Source organism: Nuphar pumila, chromosome 17 (genome assembly GCF_984573655.1).
Source record: "Nuphar pumila chromosome 17, dmNupPumi1.hap1.1, whole genome shotgun sequence".
Lineage (NCBI taxonomy): Eukaryota > Viridiplantae > Streptophyta > Magnoliopsida > Nymphaeales > Nymphaeaceae > Nuphar > Nuphar pumila.
In genome coordinates this window covers 12,264,334-12,280,533 of record NC_143265.1, presented here as the reverse complement: position 1 = coordinate 12,280,533, position 16,200 = coordinate 12,264,334, and the positions used below count along the sequence as shown (strand labels likewise).

Sequence of the window (16,200 nt, the reverse complement as noted above, 5' to 3'; positions counted from 1 at the left end):
ATAGTTATTATCTTAATGTCTTCAAAGATGAATGTGTTTGAAGACAGACTCCAAAACTGCATAATAGAATCTATGAGACTGTGATCGATGTTCCATGGGGTGATCTTCAAGAATTTTTGAAAGTGAATCCGATCTAGCAAATCTTTTGTGTTTGTGCCAGAAGAATCAGTGCACACAGGTTGGTGGAGGTTGATGTGGCTGCAAGTACACACACACATGTTCAGTAGTTATAACTTTTTTACATATTGAAATGCAAGTACACAAACCCTTACAAACATCAAGTGGTTCCTCAATGTTACACATACCATGACTCGAAGATGTTTTAAAACTTATGTTCATGAATTAAACTTACACACACAAAAAAAACATCAAGTGGTTCTTCAATGCTTACAAACATCAAGTGACATTTATATACAAAATAAATGTAGAAAAGTACCCGTCCCTCGGCACCAGACATTGTTTACTGTTGTGACCTCCTACTCAAAACATGCACTTTTGTTGAACGGGGAGAAGGAACTTCCTGTGCACTATGTAGATACATTTCTCTCCTCTGCCTGAGGACCCTTATTCTACTCACATCTTCTGCTTGAGGACTCTCCATAATTGCCCCAACCTCAACCTCACTGTCCTCCACATCTGAGCGACTACTCTCCTTCAATTGAGAGACATCTTGAAGAACTGCCTCCATCTCCATCGTGCCACTACTACTAAAAGTGGCCATGCATTTATCTTGTTCAAGCTGAGTATCGAGGTTGGCAACAACTTGACCTTGAGCCAATGGCTTAACCTGCTTTACCAATGAGTCCATCTCTCCCTCATTTGATGCTTCCAGGATGGGAGACAAATATTTGGCCTCAATGTCATCAAGTTTTTTAGCAGATTCAACAATACTTTTGGGTTAATCTGAAAATTTTAGCAGCTCATTTGTTGAAACTGCATACAACTAATTGGATGAGTGGAGATCGTTGAGGCTGTATTTTTTGTGTACAAGATCTGACAACAAGATTTTTGTGTTGGAGCAGGTTCCCTCTCTATCAAAGTGGCAAACTTATTATATATGTCAAGATATGTGTTGTGAAACATCACGTAACCATCAAATGCTAAAGGTCTTTCAGTCTCATTCTGCATGTTTGGTTGATTCTACCTATTATTTTTCTTCTTTGTGCTGACACATGTAACTTGTGTGTTTTTTCTCTTCTTTGGTGCCATCTTGTAATAAAAAAATTAATTCTTATGATAACAACAGTAAAATGGATAATATACATGCAAAAACTAAAACAACAATAAACTGGATAATATACATGCAAAAATCGATAACACCTATATACATGTAACAATCTTTAGTGTCATCTCATAATAAAAAATAATAACAACAATAAATTGGATAATATACATGCAAAAACCAAAAAAAAAATTGAGGAAATTAACATGTAATTTTATACACTGAAAAACCAAAAAACAATCGATTAAACTAGATAATATACATGCAAATACAAACCGAGGGATGTAACTAACACACAACCAATTTATGTTTTTACCAGAGGAACAACAGTGAAAAACTATTCACCGAAAAACCTTACTGTCGGTAACCTTAATGAAAAAAAACTTGGTTCAAGGATGGCTATAAACTCATTAACGATGGTTTTTATCAAAATATTCGAAGAAAACTTGCAAAAAAACTCATCAAAGAAAGGACAAAATTTGAGGTTTTTCACCACCGGTGAACCACCATCGATAAGGGATTTTCACAAAGTCGTCGCCCACCTGAATATCGTCAAAAGATCATTAGAAGAATTGAGAACCACTGATTGGAGACCAAAAGAACGCTAGGTGTTGAGAAAATAGGACATCCAAATGAAAAAAAGGGGTTGCGAAACAAAACATCATTTATATGTGACAAAATTTCACAAGAAAAAATAATTTCATAATACGGGTGAGATTCAAATAAGAGATTTCGCAATATCGGACTTTCACATTACTTCATACGATACTCATCAACAAATTTACAATTATTAGACTTCTACAAATTTTATGTGTTTTTTTTGTGATTGCGCAAAATTCATCATGAGCTTCACAAATTGTTTAGAATTTTACAATCATTTTTGTAATATCACAACCTCCGATGCAATTTTGTTGATGAGTTTCGTGGGTGTAATATTTTAGCGTCATGAGGTGAAAAATCCAAGATTCGCACCTACATAGTGTAAAAAGCAGCGACAAAAAAATTGAGAACCTGCAATATTGTCCATTCAACGGATTTGATAAATTATAGAGCATTTTAGAAACCACATCATTTTTGGCATACAGTACGGTCATTTCCTGAAAGAGTTTTCAAGGGTAAATCTGACTTTTCAAATAATTACAAGGATAAAATGAAGATTTGTAATAAATATTTGAATCACCAATTGAGGAACTAATTCCAAGTGTTATTTTGATTAAACATAAAATTAAATGAGGTGTGCATTTGAATTACGTCTAATTCTTTCAAGTTTGAAACTGAATTATTTAAAAAATGTGGGTATGTTCTTTTAAGTAAATTTTTTTATTATAACTTTTTTGTTTTTTAGTTATTGCTCAGAAACTTGGTTTTGCTCCAAGCATACCTAAATTAAGAAACTATAATGATCACTATGCTAAAGTATGCGAAAGTTTAAACACGCAAGGAACAATCCTTGCAAACTAATCAATTTTTATCAATTTATAATGAAAAAGACACCAATAATATTCAAAACGAATCATGATCAACAAGTTCTTGAACAATTTTTCGTCGAAATCGTTATTCATTTGAACCATGCAATTTCTAAAACATGCTAATAATATAGAGCATATATAGAAAACATACATTAAGCTAGGGATGGCAGTGGACCGGGGGAAAGCGGAGCCCCGCCCCGCCTCACCCTGCCCTGCCCCGCCTCGCCTCGCCCCGTTTGGATCGGGGATGAAGGGCATGAAACTGGGATGAAGGTTAAAATCTATCCCCACATGAGGGGATTGACTTATGCTTTCCTTCGCCCTGCCCCGTCCCCACCTCGATCCCCATCTCCAATCCTTCTAAGGGATGACACTAAACCAAGGGAAAATGGGGCCCCGCCCCGCCTTACGCCCGTTTGGACCGGGGATGGAGGACATGAAACGGGGATGGAGGCGGGGGTGGAGGTTCAGATTTTGAGACGGGGCGGGGGTGGAGACCTTGTCCCCCGCCCCCGCCCCGGTCCATTGCCATCCCTACATTAAGCTTTTGATTAGATAAATCCTAACCCATATTGGGGTTGCGGCAGGTTCAGAACTAGGTTCAGTTTGGGAGCAAATAAGCTTGGGCCGGGTATGAAAAGTGGTTGAGAACAAACCGGGTTCTATTTGTGTACAAATTGTAAAGAATCATTTGGGTTGGTAATAAAACGGGTCAGGTACCAAACGAGTTGGTAGAAACTGGATTCAGGTATATATTAGATAGAACTAGGATTGTCAACGGGTTGGGTACTTGACCCATCAGAGTGTACCCGAACCCGTCCAAATAATAAAATGTCGGGTTCGAGTTTTGCCAGGTCACAAAAATGAAATTCCAAATCCGGATCTGCATGATTTTAAAAGTTTACTTTTACTTTGGTCGGGTAGGGTAAGAACCATACAGTTGAGAGATGCAAACAACAGGTTAAGTACAAGCAATTTAGGGTCTATAATTTTCATACCCAAGAAACCGACCCATGTTTAAAACTGGTTTAGACTTCAAAATCGACTCAAACACATAATTAGCGCTGGGAAACGAGCTGTTCTGCTCGGCCCGGCTTGTGAATTGAGCTCAGGGAGCTGAGCTATGAGCCAGCTCGTTTAAGTAAATGAGCCGAGCACAAACATGGGAAGCTCGACTCGACTCGGCTCGTTTTACATATTATATATTTTATACATATTATATCTATATAATATATATATTATATATGTTTTATACATGTATTATACATATATTTTATATATTATCAAGCTTTAAAATACTTAAAAATAGTTTTTTTTAAAAAAAAATTATCCAGCTCGTGATTGGCTCATAAAGCTCATGACGAGCTCACAGGCTGAGTTCGAGCAGGGTATTACTCTTAACGAATCGATCCCGAACTGGCCCAACTCTGCTGGTTCGGTTCATTTACCAGCCCTACCCATGAGTTTATCAAGATCCGACCCTAAGCAATAATACGAGACATCGGTTCAGGTCGGGTATATCTGACCCATTTAGACTCCTGCCCTAAATCGTGCCAACAAATGAGGGAGGGTTTGTCCGTCAATTAGGGGAATTTGAAGCTCAAATCGGCTTTTCAACAATCCAAGCCCATACTCTTACCATGTGTATATATTCCGTTCCGGTATAGTATATGATTCAAACCCAGGTCTAATCGAGTTCATTATAAGAAAAACCATACCCAGACCCGATAAGAACTACATGAACCAAACCCAGACCATACCTGATAAAACCATATTTATTATTATTTTTACATTAAAAAATCAGAAACTTGTGTCGAGTCCGGGTGTGATATAAAATTTCACAAACTATACCCGGGTCTATGTATTAATCGGACGTTCGGATCCTGACTAAGGTCATAAACGAGTCTTCTTATTTATCACTAGGGGTGGCAATCGTGTCGGGTTGGCGGATCGACCCGACGGGTTGGTGGGTCAGCATACCTCAACCCGAACCCGACCCGTTTATTAAATGGGTCGGCTTTGGCAAACACGAACCCGACCCGTTTAATAAACGGGTAACCCGACACGACCCGCCAACCCATTTAATAAATGGGTTGGGTCGGGTAAACGGGTTCTCAGGTTCGCGGGTCAGGTTGACGGGTCGGGTTGACGGGTCGGGTTGGCTGGTCGGGTTGGCGGGTCGGGTTGGCGGGTTGGCCGGTCGGGTTGGCGGGTTGACCCACCCGCCTAACCCGTTTATTAAACGGGTCAGCCGGGTTGGCATACCCCCAACCCAAACCCGACCTGTTTAATAAACGGGTTACGCGGGTCGACCCGTTTATTAAACGGGTTGGCTTAAGCCCAACCCGAACCCGAACCCGCCTAAGAGGCGGGTTGGCGGGTCGTGTCAGAAATTGCCACCCCTATTTATCACTAACACAATGGGTTTTGGTTCGGGTCGGGTCCGGGTAAAACGCTAGGTTTACACTTCACACCGTATTGGGAAAGCTTTCGTGGGTAAAACGATACCCACAATCCTTCGCCAGTAAGCAAGTAAAGGGCCCACCTACCACTATAAATGCCGCCCTTACCCCCCTCGTCATTCAGAGCGGCTTACCGGGACGCACTCTCTCTCTTTCTTTCCTTCTCCGTTCTCTCTTTCCATTCTCCTTTCTTTCGTTTCGCGCGTATCTCGCGCGCACGGTTGTTGAAAGTTTCAATCCCTGTGGGGTAATCCACTTGCTCCCTGAGGTTCGTTTCTCTCCTCCTCGTCGATCGATCGTGTTTGATTGATCGCCTTGGTTTCTCCTGCGGCTCACCGGAACGCTCGACTTTGTAGCTCCTTCTTCTTCTTCTTTTAGTTCATTTTATAACGTTGTTTTTTTGAAGATCAGACATGCCGAAGGAATTGGTCATCAAGGTCAGGCTACTTTTTATTTTTCTTCTTCAGCTTCTGCGGTTTCTGTTTCATTACTTAAATTTCTCTATTTTTTTGCTATGATAGTTTTTTTAGGTTTAGTTTCTTTTTTGTTGGTGTTTCCTACTATGATTATGCTCTACGTCTGATGATTATGTTCTTTTTGTTCTTAATTTGTTCTTAATTGCGATAGTTATAGGGGAAAAGCTAGGGATTTAGATGAGCATGTTCCCTCTTTCTCTCCTTAGGAGTGTGCTCTTTGCTCTTTGTCTGATGATTGATGTTTTATTTTGCTCTTGATTTGTGTTAATTACGATATTTTGTGGAGAAAGGCTAGAGTTTCAATTGATTATGCTATATATCTTTCTCTCTCGTGTGTAGTCGGTTCAGTTGAATTTCTTGAGGCATGCGTGGAAGATCATGTGATGGGGATGAATTGTTGTTGTGAATAATATTGAATCACGATTTGTGTGTTGATGATCGCTGCGTCATTCATCATTTCGGTCTGATTATTCGTAGGCATTAGGTTTAGCCGTAGTTACCGATAGTTTTTTCTAATTAAGCCGATAATATATCTTAACAATATTGCGATATCAGTTTTGATATTTGCACGAGATTTTTGATTTTTTTTCTTGTTTTATATATTTTTAGCCTATGTGTTTTTGTGTGTGTGTATTGTTTCCTAAAACCCTTTCTACTTGTTTCTTTATATTTTAACTAGAAAAAATGAATACAAAATCTTTATTTTTTATTTCTTTTATTATTCTTATTTTTAAAGTTTTCAGAATTCTGGGACTTTCCCAAGATATTCCTGAGAAAAGCCTTTTTTTTAAATAATGGTACCGATGACCTTAGTTGCCAAAGGTGGTAGTCAGTGAGCCCCTAAAAAGACTAGGTGGGGCTTAGGCAGATTAGTTGGACTAATCAGGACCCTAATTTCAAAAAAAATTAAAAATACACAAAATATGTAAACAATCTGTTAAACATAAGAAACATGTATTTAACATAAAATCAATCAACAATAAGCAATAGACAAAACACATGTCATCGAACACTATAAAGCAATTATATTAAATAACCTGCTCAAAAAAATTAAGAATAAGACCAATTGAATACTCAAACCATACAACTACAAATCTGAATAAACAATATATAAAAAATATAATTATGTATACAAAAATATCAATAACAATATCCATAAAATAAGCAATAGACAAATAAGAAGAAATAAACAATTGAATAAACAAACCACATAACTGAGAACTGACAATGTAAAAAGGCAACTACATAATTTAAACCTATGTCACCTGGGTACGGGTGCAAATATGGGGAGGGTACGACACGGCAATTCCAAACAATATGGGTATGGGGGCACAACTATATATATATATATATATATATATATATATATATATATATATATATATATATATATATATATATATATATATATAAATTCAAAGTAGACTAAGAGAAAAAGAGAGTTTGAGTTTGGATTATGTATGAATCTATATTAGGATTCATATTAATTTTTTTTTTCTCTTAAACAAGAGAAAAAAAGAGTTTGGGTCTGGATTATGTATGAATTTATATTAGGATCCATATTAAAATTCTTTTTTTATCTTAAAAAAGAGAAAAAAAAGAGTTTGGGTTTTGATTATGTATGGATCCATATTACCACCCATTCATATATATATTTTTTAACTTCATTGACCAGGTTTAAACCTGGTCAACGAAGCCCCCTTATAAAAGGGAAAAGGGTATAACCCTAGCCCTTCCCCTTTTTTGTTCTCTCTCTCTCTCTCGGTTTGTGTTTGTTGCAGGAAGAAGAAGAACGTATGTCCCTCCTCTCTTTGGTCTCGCTCTTACCCCCTCTAGATCTCGTCTCCCCCCTATCTGTCTCCCTCTCTCTCGTCTTCCCCTTCTCTGTCTCCGTCTTTCTCGTCTTTCCCCTCTCTCCCTCTTGAGAGAGAGAGGGAAGACGATAGAGATGGGAATTGAGAGAGAGGGAGATAGATAGAGAGAGAGAGAGAGAGAGAGAGAGAGAGAGAGAGAGAGAGAGAGAGAGAGAGAGAGGCAAAGAGGGGTAAATTGAGAGAGAGATAGAGAAGACAAAGAGGGGGAAGACGAGAGCCGGGGGGGGGGGATTTTTTTTTTCCGGGTAGCTGGCGTACCCACACTGCACCTATTTCTCGTACCCATGTCGACACGGGTACGGCGACACAAATACCGTGTCGCGGTAACATAAATTTAAACACAATTAAAGCCTTAATATAACTCAAAAGCATATTTTATAAACAGTCAACCAAAAATATAACCCCAAAACAACCAACTAGAAATATAACTAAAAAACAGTCAACTAGAAATATAACTCAGAAATAATCAAACTGATTATATATGAATTATACAAAAACACAGAATATATAATATATATATTTTGTATTTCAATTATTATAATATGTATATTATATATATTTTGTCTTTGTGTGTTTCATATATATAACTGAAACACAAGATCATCAGTTATATATATATATATATATATATATATATATATATATATATATATATATATATATATATATATATATATATATATATATATATATATATATAAACTATAGAAAAAAGGAAAAAGGAAGAAAAAACAGGAAGAAGAAAAAAAAAGGAAAGAAGAAAAGAGAAGAAGGAAAAAAAGGGGAGGGGGTGAATTGAAGAAGATGAAAACCGAGGGAGGGATGGAGACAACAAAGAGAGAGAGAGAGAGAGAGAGAGAGAGAGAGAGAGAGAGAGAGAGAGAGGGCTACACCCTTCTCCTTTTTATACTCAACCAAGTTAAAAAGAAAATGAACAAAAATAGGCTTTAAGCCTAGGCGGTAAAAAAGGGCCCCACTGCCCTAACCCATCCCAATGCGCCTAGGTCGCCTAGGTGCCACCTTTGACAACTAAGCCTGTGACTATCGCTGTAGCATAACAAGGTGTTTAAATTTTATGATATGCAACTATAATATTGAGATAGCGACAACCCAGACAGTAGACTGAACCCTGTGAATTTGTTTTGTAGAAAATTCATTGATATTATATCTACTTCAATTCTTGTGTAATTCATGTCACTTATGCTTCTCTATTTCATGGTCAGATAAGACTTGTAATGCAATTGAATGGTACCGTTTTGGTCAGCCTTGTCAGGTTATGCCTATATACATTGACACCTTTTAATTTTTGTTTGACAAAAAATAGATGATGAAAACTTAAATGTGATAATTAAAAGAAAAAGATCTTGAGAAAACCAAAAATTAAGATTGAAGATTCCATTCCACCCTTGCCAGCAAGGTAAGATTGACATGTTTTGTTAATCATTCGCTATGGTTCTTCTTTTTCTTATCAAAAAGTTGAGTTTTGCTGCATCACTTTGTCCACCCAACATTAAATCATTATATTTTTTTGTGTACTGCTTCTCAAACATGTTTTGTTGCTCTTTTCACATTTTTATACCAGTTACAACTAATGTCAAGCATGCTCCAGTTTTCTCCCAAGTGCTTTGAAATCTCTTTTATTACTTGATTACCATTTCTGTTGATTTGGTTGTTGAAGGTCTTAAAAAGTTTATTTCTGCTGTGGACTATATAGATTTGATTATTTCTTTTTGGCAATGAAACAATGAAGTTGATCGAAGTGCTAAAAAGTAGTCTCTCTCTCTCTCTCAAATAAAATCTTGAAATTTTGAACTTGTCTATTTTGCAAGATCAGAATATTTCCACTTCTGTTCATTTTGTATCATCTTAGTAAAATTAACACGCACTTTTGGAAATTTTGTTGACTTTGATTCAAAGTTCTGCACTCTCTCTCTCTCTCTCTCTCTCTCTCTCTCTATATATATATATATATATATATATATATATATATATATATATATATATATATATATATGCACACACACACACGAAGGTGGAGGTGGAAGACCCCACACCTCTCTCCCTCTCTCTAGATACGAAGAAGAAGAAGAAAGGAGGTAGGTACCTCTCTCTCTCTCTCATTCCCCCCACCCATCCATCTGGTTTACTCTCTCTCTCTCTCTCATGTCAATGCCCCAAAAAAAACAAGAGAGGGGGTAAACCGGAGGGGTAGGGGAACCAGAGAGAGAGAGAGAGGACATACCAGGTCGTCGGGGAGAGGGGGAGGGAGACAAAAGAGAGAGAGGGGGTTTATCGTTGAGAGGGGGACCAAAATAGTCCCACCCCTTTGACCACAGGTCAAACACCACAAAAAAAATCTTTTTGGACCGGGTCGGGGTTGGACCCGACCACGGCATACCCGCACGCCATGCGGTACATGTACCTGTGTCAACATGAATACGGCACCCCATATGGCATGTCCGTGTCACGTAGTTTTTAGTATGACAAAAATCTACAATAATTTGGAAGTTTCATTTTTTTATATTAACAGCATCATTATCTCAGCACATTTGTTAATGAATTCAAAAGTGGAATATGCTAATAGGAGTCTGTCTTTTACATCAGTTTTGCTGTATCATATTCTGTTTTCTTCTTTTCTTTTTCTTTTTTAATTTTGATTTTTCTAAAACATTTGTCTAGAGTAAATTCCCATCCATGCCTTGGCAGTGGTGAACTTATGTAATCACATTGATCATGTTGTGACCCAATTGGGACACTTGATTATTAATCATTCAAGATGCCCAATGTACTTGTTGATGTTGGGTACTTCAACTTGTTGTCACTGGGTGTGCTACTATATGAATATATAGAAGAAACTGGAACACTTCAATTTCACAACATAGTTTTTCTGCCTTTTGAAATAGAAGAGAAGTGGGCATGTCTTCTATGAATAACTGCATATGTGCATGGTAACAATATTTTAGACGTTGAGGATTTGAATTTAATAATGTAGAATGGCTGGCAAATTGCTGTTCATTATACACTTCCTGGGTTTCTACGAAGATAAACAAATTGATAATGTAACACGAAAAGCAATGGCTGGTAAATGTCTTTTTTTATGTTATTCTTCATGGAAGTTTGCCTCGCTTTATATTCAACTCCTTTTTTTCTCTTTCTGTTGTTTTAGGTAGCTTCTTGTCATAGGGTGCTTGGTATGCTTTCTTCTCTTTCAGGGGAGGATTTATTTTTATAGTCTTTCTTTGGGATGTAGTAGTTGACCAAGTAGTTTGCTTTTGTCATTGTTGCTATTATGCAAGTTTGTCGTCTTTGGATGGTTTATTTCATCCTCATGATCAGGAGCAGATAGAAAAAATGGTTATAAATTGATATTTTAATTTATAAATAGAAATAATTTCTAGCTTAGGTAGAATGGTTGTTTCTATTTCTTGAAACATATGCTTTTGTTTGAGATTTATTTTGATATCTATTTTAGAATTTGTTTCCATTCGGGATCTGTTTTCACCTATTTTAGAAGTTTGAAACATACATCTTCACTAGTATATTTTTCTTTCCATTTCTGTACTTTTTCATTCTTTCTCCAACCTGTTCCTTTGGCAGTGTTTAGTTGTCTGTGAATGGTTCTGATTAAGACAATCCCGGCATAGCTTATAGTGGTGTCTGCAGGGACTTTCACTAGGTGACATGGTTGATGAATTATGAAATACACACTTTTTTTAATATTTCCTTGGGCCTGTTCCCATTGGCAATTTCTAACTGAATTTGAGTTTGATATATATAGCCTACCCTTGCTATAGCCTGTAAGGGCATGTACTCTATGATAAGCTGGGTAATCTTAGGTAGCTTTGTCATGCCTTGTATCTCATGCAGTTTCATTGATTTACTGCTTTTCCAAATGGTTTTGTTATAAGATTTGAATATATATATATATATAAACTGTAATTAAATAGAAAATATAAATAATAGAACTATAGAAGTGTTTTAATTGTGTTATTATGATGACAAAAATGCAATATTTTAAAACAGGTGATTTTGAAAATGTCATTTTTTGGTAACGTGAAGCCATCACAATATTTTCTAGATATCGCCAATATTTGTTGCATAGCTTTTCAATCTGCACATTCTCTGGGTTCAACCAACTTAAGCATGAATCTGTCATCTATGTTTAAATTTCTTGGTGCTTAGAATGTCGAGTAGGGTATGTGATGTTTTGCTCCTTTTGGTAGTTTACTTTTGAGTGCAAGACCTAAAGTTGATAATGATTTGCTGTTGAAGTAATTTATGATTATGTTGTGTAACCCTGGCTAATTAGTGAGTGCCGTTGTTGGGAAGTCCTAATTATTGTTCATTTCTATGAGCTGATTGAGCCTGTTATGACTTACAAACTTTTATTCCTTTTTTCTTTCTCCTGGATTTTGATTATTTGCAGGTCAAATACGGTGCCACTCTCAGGAGGTTTAATGCTTATGTTCGTGAAAATGACACAATGGACATGGACATGGATGGGCTGAAGGCTAAGATCATTAGTCTCTTCAAATTCAATCCTGATGCAGATCTGAATATCACTTATGTAGATGAAGATGGAGATGTTGTGACACTGATTAATGATGATGATCTTTCTGATGCCATAAAGCAGAGGCTTAATCCTTTACGATTGGAAGTGACACTAAATGCCTCCAAGTTAGGACGATCAGAGCCAAGAACACATAGCGGGACCTCAACTCCTTTGAGGTCTCCAAGGCTTCAGAGAGATCCATCTTCTATAATTGTGTCTGGTTTGGAGGAAGCCCTGAAGTCTGTCCCAGCGCCTTTGTCTGGTGCCATTGCTAACTTATCCCACCATCTGGTAACAAAAGCATCATCATCTGCTCCAGTAATTAATGAGCTTTTTGAGCATATCTCAAAATTTGGGCAGAGTCATATGGGATCACCTTCTCAGGCAAGAGATGGTGCAGCAGTGGTCAATCCGAATATCCCAACTCCTGTTTCTGTCCAAATTGATGCTGCAAAGAATCCGGATGCTCCTTCTACCTTCCCTGCTAGTGTTAATTTAACCAGTTTAGGTATACAACATGGTGGGAATATGGTGGGTTCTTCAGCACCTGTTGCTCCTCATGCTGCTGGAAATGTCTCTGGCCTCAGTTCCTCTGTACCAAAGTTCAAACAATCATCTGACTCTTCATTTGATGCAATGGCCATGGATGTTGAAATATTATGTGGTGCTCCTAATTTGAAACCTGATAGAAAGGATGCAGTGCCTGTGACTGTTGCACCCCCTGCTGATCTTCTGATGGATCTTGATGTGGAACTTCCAAGTGCTCCACAAGCAGTTGGTCCTGCAGCGCCTGTTCTGCTACCTTATGAATCTGATTATATGAGAAACAATAGGAATGGAAAAGGTCAAAAAGGTGTTACACTTCAACCTGTTGCAGGGTTGCCCACATCTCAAGTATCCCCTGCCGCTGTGCCTGTTTGTCCTTTCAGTAACATGAAGTTAGAACCTTCTCAAGATTTTGGTCCCAATCGTGGACCTCCGTTTACTAATGACTTGATTCAGTGTGATGGCATGCTTCGAAGCTTCCACAAGGGTGTTATATGTGATGGTTGTGGCATGCACCCAATAGTAGGCCCTAGATTCAAATCCAAAGTGTAAGGAACTGAGTTTTTCATTCATCTTTTTTTTTTCACGTCCAATTTTTGTAACTCATGGAACAGCTGCCTGACTCTCAAATCATCCATGCAGGAAGGAAAATTATGATTTGTGCAGCATATGCTTCTCTCAGATGGGAAATGAGGCTGAGTACACAAGGATCAATCGTGCTGCCTACCGACCACCACAATTATTGAGGGAATTCTATAAAAATGTAAGAGTAGATGGATGTGCATTTTCTTATTGATGTATTATATTTTTTGGCTAAATATTTATCAGTTTCATTTTTTATGTTACCCAGCATCCTCGTTATGGTGGCCATCATGGTCGAATTCCTGGTTTCAAGCACTGCAAACCAAAGCTTGAGAGCAGATTTATTCAAGATGTAACTATCTTAGATGGAACTCTTATTGCTCCAACTACTCCTTTCACTAAGATATGGCGGATGCGTAACAGCGGTACAATTCCATGGCCTCCTCGCACACAGCTTGTATGGATGGGTGGCGATCAGTTTGGAGATGTGACTTCTGTTGAATTGGAGGTTGGCACTTATGCTTTTATGTTCTTTCAAATCCTAACTATTCCTTGTATCGGTTGCTTCTTTTAGTAAACTTGTACAGTGCTAGCTTGCAGACCTTCATCAGCTTTCTAGTGTCTTTTCCTCTATTAGTGATTATTTTAGAGTGATTTATTAGTTATCCCAATTGCATTCTTTCACAGATACCAGAGAATGGGCTTCCTGTGGATGGAGAACTTGAAATTGCAGTTGATTTTGTGTCGCCATCACGCCTAGGGCGTTATACTTCATATTGGAGAATGGCTTCTCCTACGGGTCAGAGGTTTGGACAGCGTGTCTGGGTCCTTATTCAGGTGGAACAGCCGCTCTTCTTTCAGTTTTTTTATTTATATGAGATTTACTTATTCCCTTTATATGCTTATCTGCTGCAGGTAGAACAGTTTCCTCAAGAATTTGTGCCTGGAGCTTCTGGTGCTGCCTTGAACCTAAACCTACCAGCCCCTCCATCCGAATACCTAGACCACAAGCAGAAAAATGTTCAGGAGTTAATGGATGGGGACCTTCTACCCCCTCAGCCTAAGGATGTGATTGACATGGATCTGCCCAGCAGCTGTGTGCCTGCACAGCCTGCCAAATCGCCCGAGCTTGATTCTATGGTTCAGATGTTGAATAAAGCTAATGCTGATACTGCATCCATCCCTAACACTTCTTGTCCACCAACTGCTCCATTTGTCCCTTACCCTGCTGTAGATTTATCTATTGGTCTCTCTGCTGAACAAGGAGGAAGCAACATGGAGACCGCAAATGAAGCTGAAGAGGCTCTCTTGAAGGAGCTGGCAGAGATGGGTTTCAAGCAGATAGACTTGAACAAGGAGGTTCTGAGGAGGAACGAGTATGATTTGCAGCAGTCTGTGGATGATCTTTGCAGTTCATCTGAATGGGATACCATTCTGGAGGAGCTTCAAGAGATGGTATGCAGCATATGCCTCTCTCTCTCTCTCTCTCTCTCTCTCTCTCTCTCTCTCTCTCGTTTGTGTGTATGTGTGTGCTGGCACACACGTGTGAATAAGTTCTGACACCAACACTATATCTCCAGGGGTTTTGTGATGAAGAAACCAACAGGAAGTTGCTGAAAAAGAACGGTGGGAGCATCAAGCGAGTTGTGCTGGACCTCATCTCGGGGGAAAAGTGATTGAAGCTTGGGCTGTTACATGAATAATTTAGTTTTCCCGGACATTTGAATAGAACTATAGTATACAGCATATAGTCTGTTGCTGATATGATGTGATGCTTGAGAGTGTGAACCTTTATTTGCTTTGGTGTTTGATGGAACTTTGAGACTGTATTTAGCTTTACTATGGTTTGTGAATGGTTAGTATTATGGTGTAATTATTGATGTGGATCATCTTTGCTTATTTTGCTTAACATTAATCATGCATCATGTAGCAGTGTTGTAGGGTGCCCTTGGATTTGATTCATTGTTGGAAAAAATTGACAGCTGAACGAAACCCTGGTTTACCACTTGAGGTTGCAAACGGATCAGAAACATGCTGGGTCATGCTTGATCCACAAACTTGAATATGAGCTATATATGTGTTAGATCTGAATCTGGGTCCATTTCTGAATGAGAACCGGTTGGAATTGTTTCAGATATATGCGTCATTGGTGGGTGTGAACCGATCACTGATGTGCACGTCAAACATTTGTCTTACTCATGCTGACCTAATTATGTTCTATATAGCCTGCTTGCTATAAGCTAAACCTTTTCTTTGATTTGGTTACATGGAGAAACTCAAAGCCTGGTAGCAGGTAGATCATAGATCGACCTCTCGGGGGGGGGGGGGGGGGGGGGCACTCCATGGCTAGGACCCTCTCCCCCAGGGCTTATGTTGGGCGTTGGCTTGTGCAGAGAGGTGACGTCCACAGGAATTGAACCTTGGCCACTCGTATGATAGCCAAGGCCCATCCCCACTGCGCCAACCCCCCTTGGGGCTGCTAGGAATTAAACCTTGGATTGTGTTTTTTGAAGATAAATCATAATTTTGGTATATCGTGGGTGATTGATTTTTTGGTCCTTGAAATCCATTTTATACTTCACAATCACATGGTCTAAAGCTTGTCCTTTATTTAGTGAACTACCTATAACTTTGTTTTTTTTTACCATCTGATTATTTGATTGGATGGTTTAAGGTGGGTGCACGGAGGTTCATTCCTTTCAAAATTTCTCAAACGTATATGCTAATACTGGATGTTCTAGAGGAACGAGGCGTTATACTTTTCACTTGAATTTGATGTGAATCTGAGCATATATCTCGCATAACATACTGATCCCAATCATAGCTGAGATCAAAAGATGATATTATTAAGCCAATCCGGATCAAATCTGCATACATAATAGGTCAATATTAACCAATCTGATTTGATTCAGATGAGAGGTCCGAACTAATCTGATTCATTTTCAGCCTTAATTCAGGTGGATTAAGGTTTGAAAACTGCCTCTTGGGTTGAAAAAGTGGATTCCATAATGGTCATT

At 38.3% G+C, this 16,200-nt stretch overlaps 1 protein-coding gene across 1 annotated transcript; it reads left to right on the top strand.

Annotated features, from left to right (window-relative positions):
- The first annotated feature begins 5,273 nt into the window (after nucleotides 1-5,273).
- On the top strand, nucleotides 5,274-15,056 carry LOC149811654 (protein JOKA2-like). The gene is made up of 7 exons (XM_089993748.1): nucleotides 5,274-5,590; nucleotides 11,930-13,149; nucleotides 13,244-13,364; nucleotides 13,452-13,691; nucleotides 13,871-14,020; nucleotides 14,099-14,638; nucleotides 14,764-15,056. Exons 1-7 carry the CDS (start codon nucleotides 5,567-5,569, stop codon nucleotides 14,857-14,859), a joined length of 2,391 nt encoding a protein of 796 aa, XP_089849874.1. The 5' UTR covers nucleotides 5,274-5,566; the 3' UTR covers nucleotides 14,860-15,056.
- Nucleotides 15,057-16,200: the final 1,144 nt, after the last annotated feature.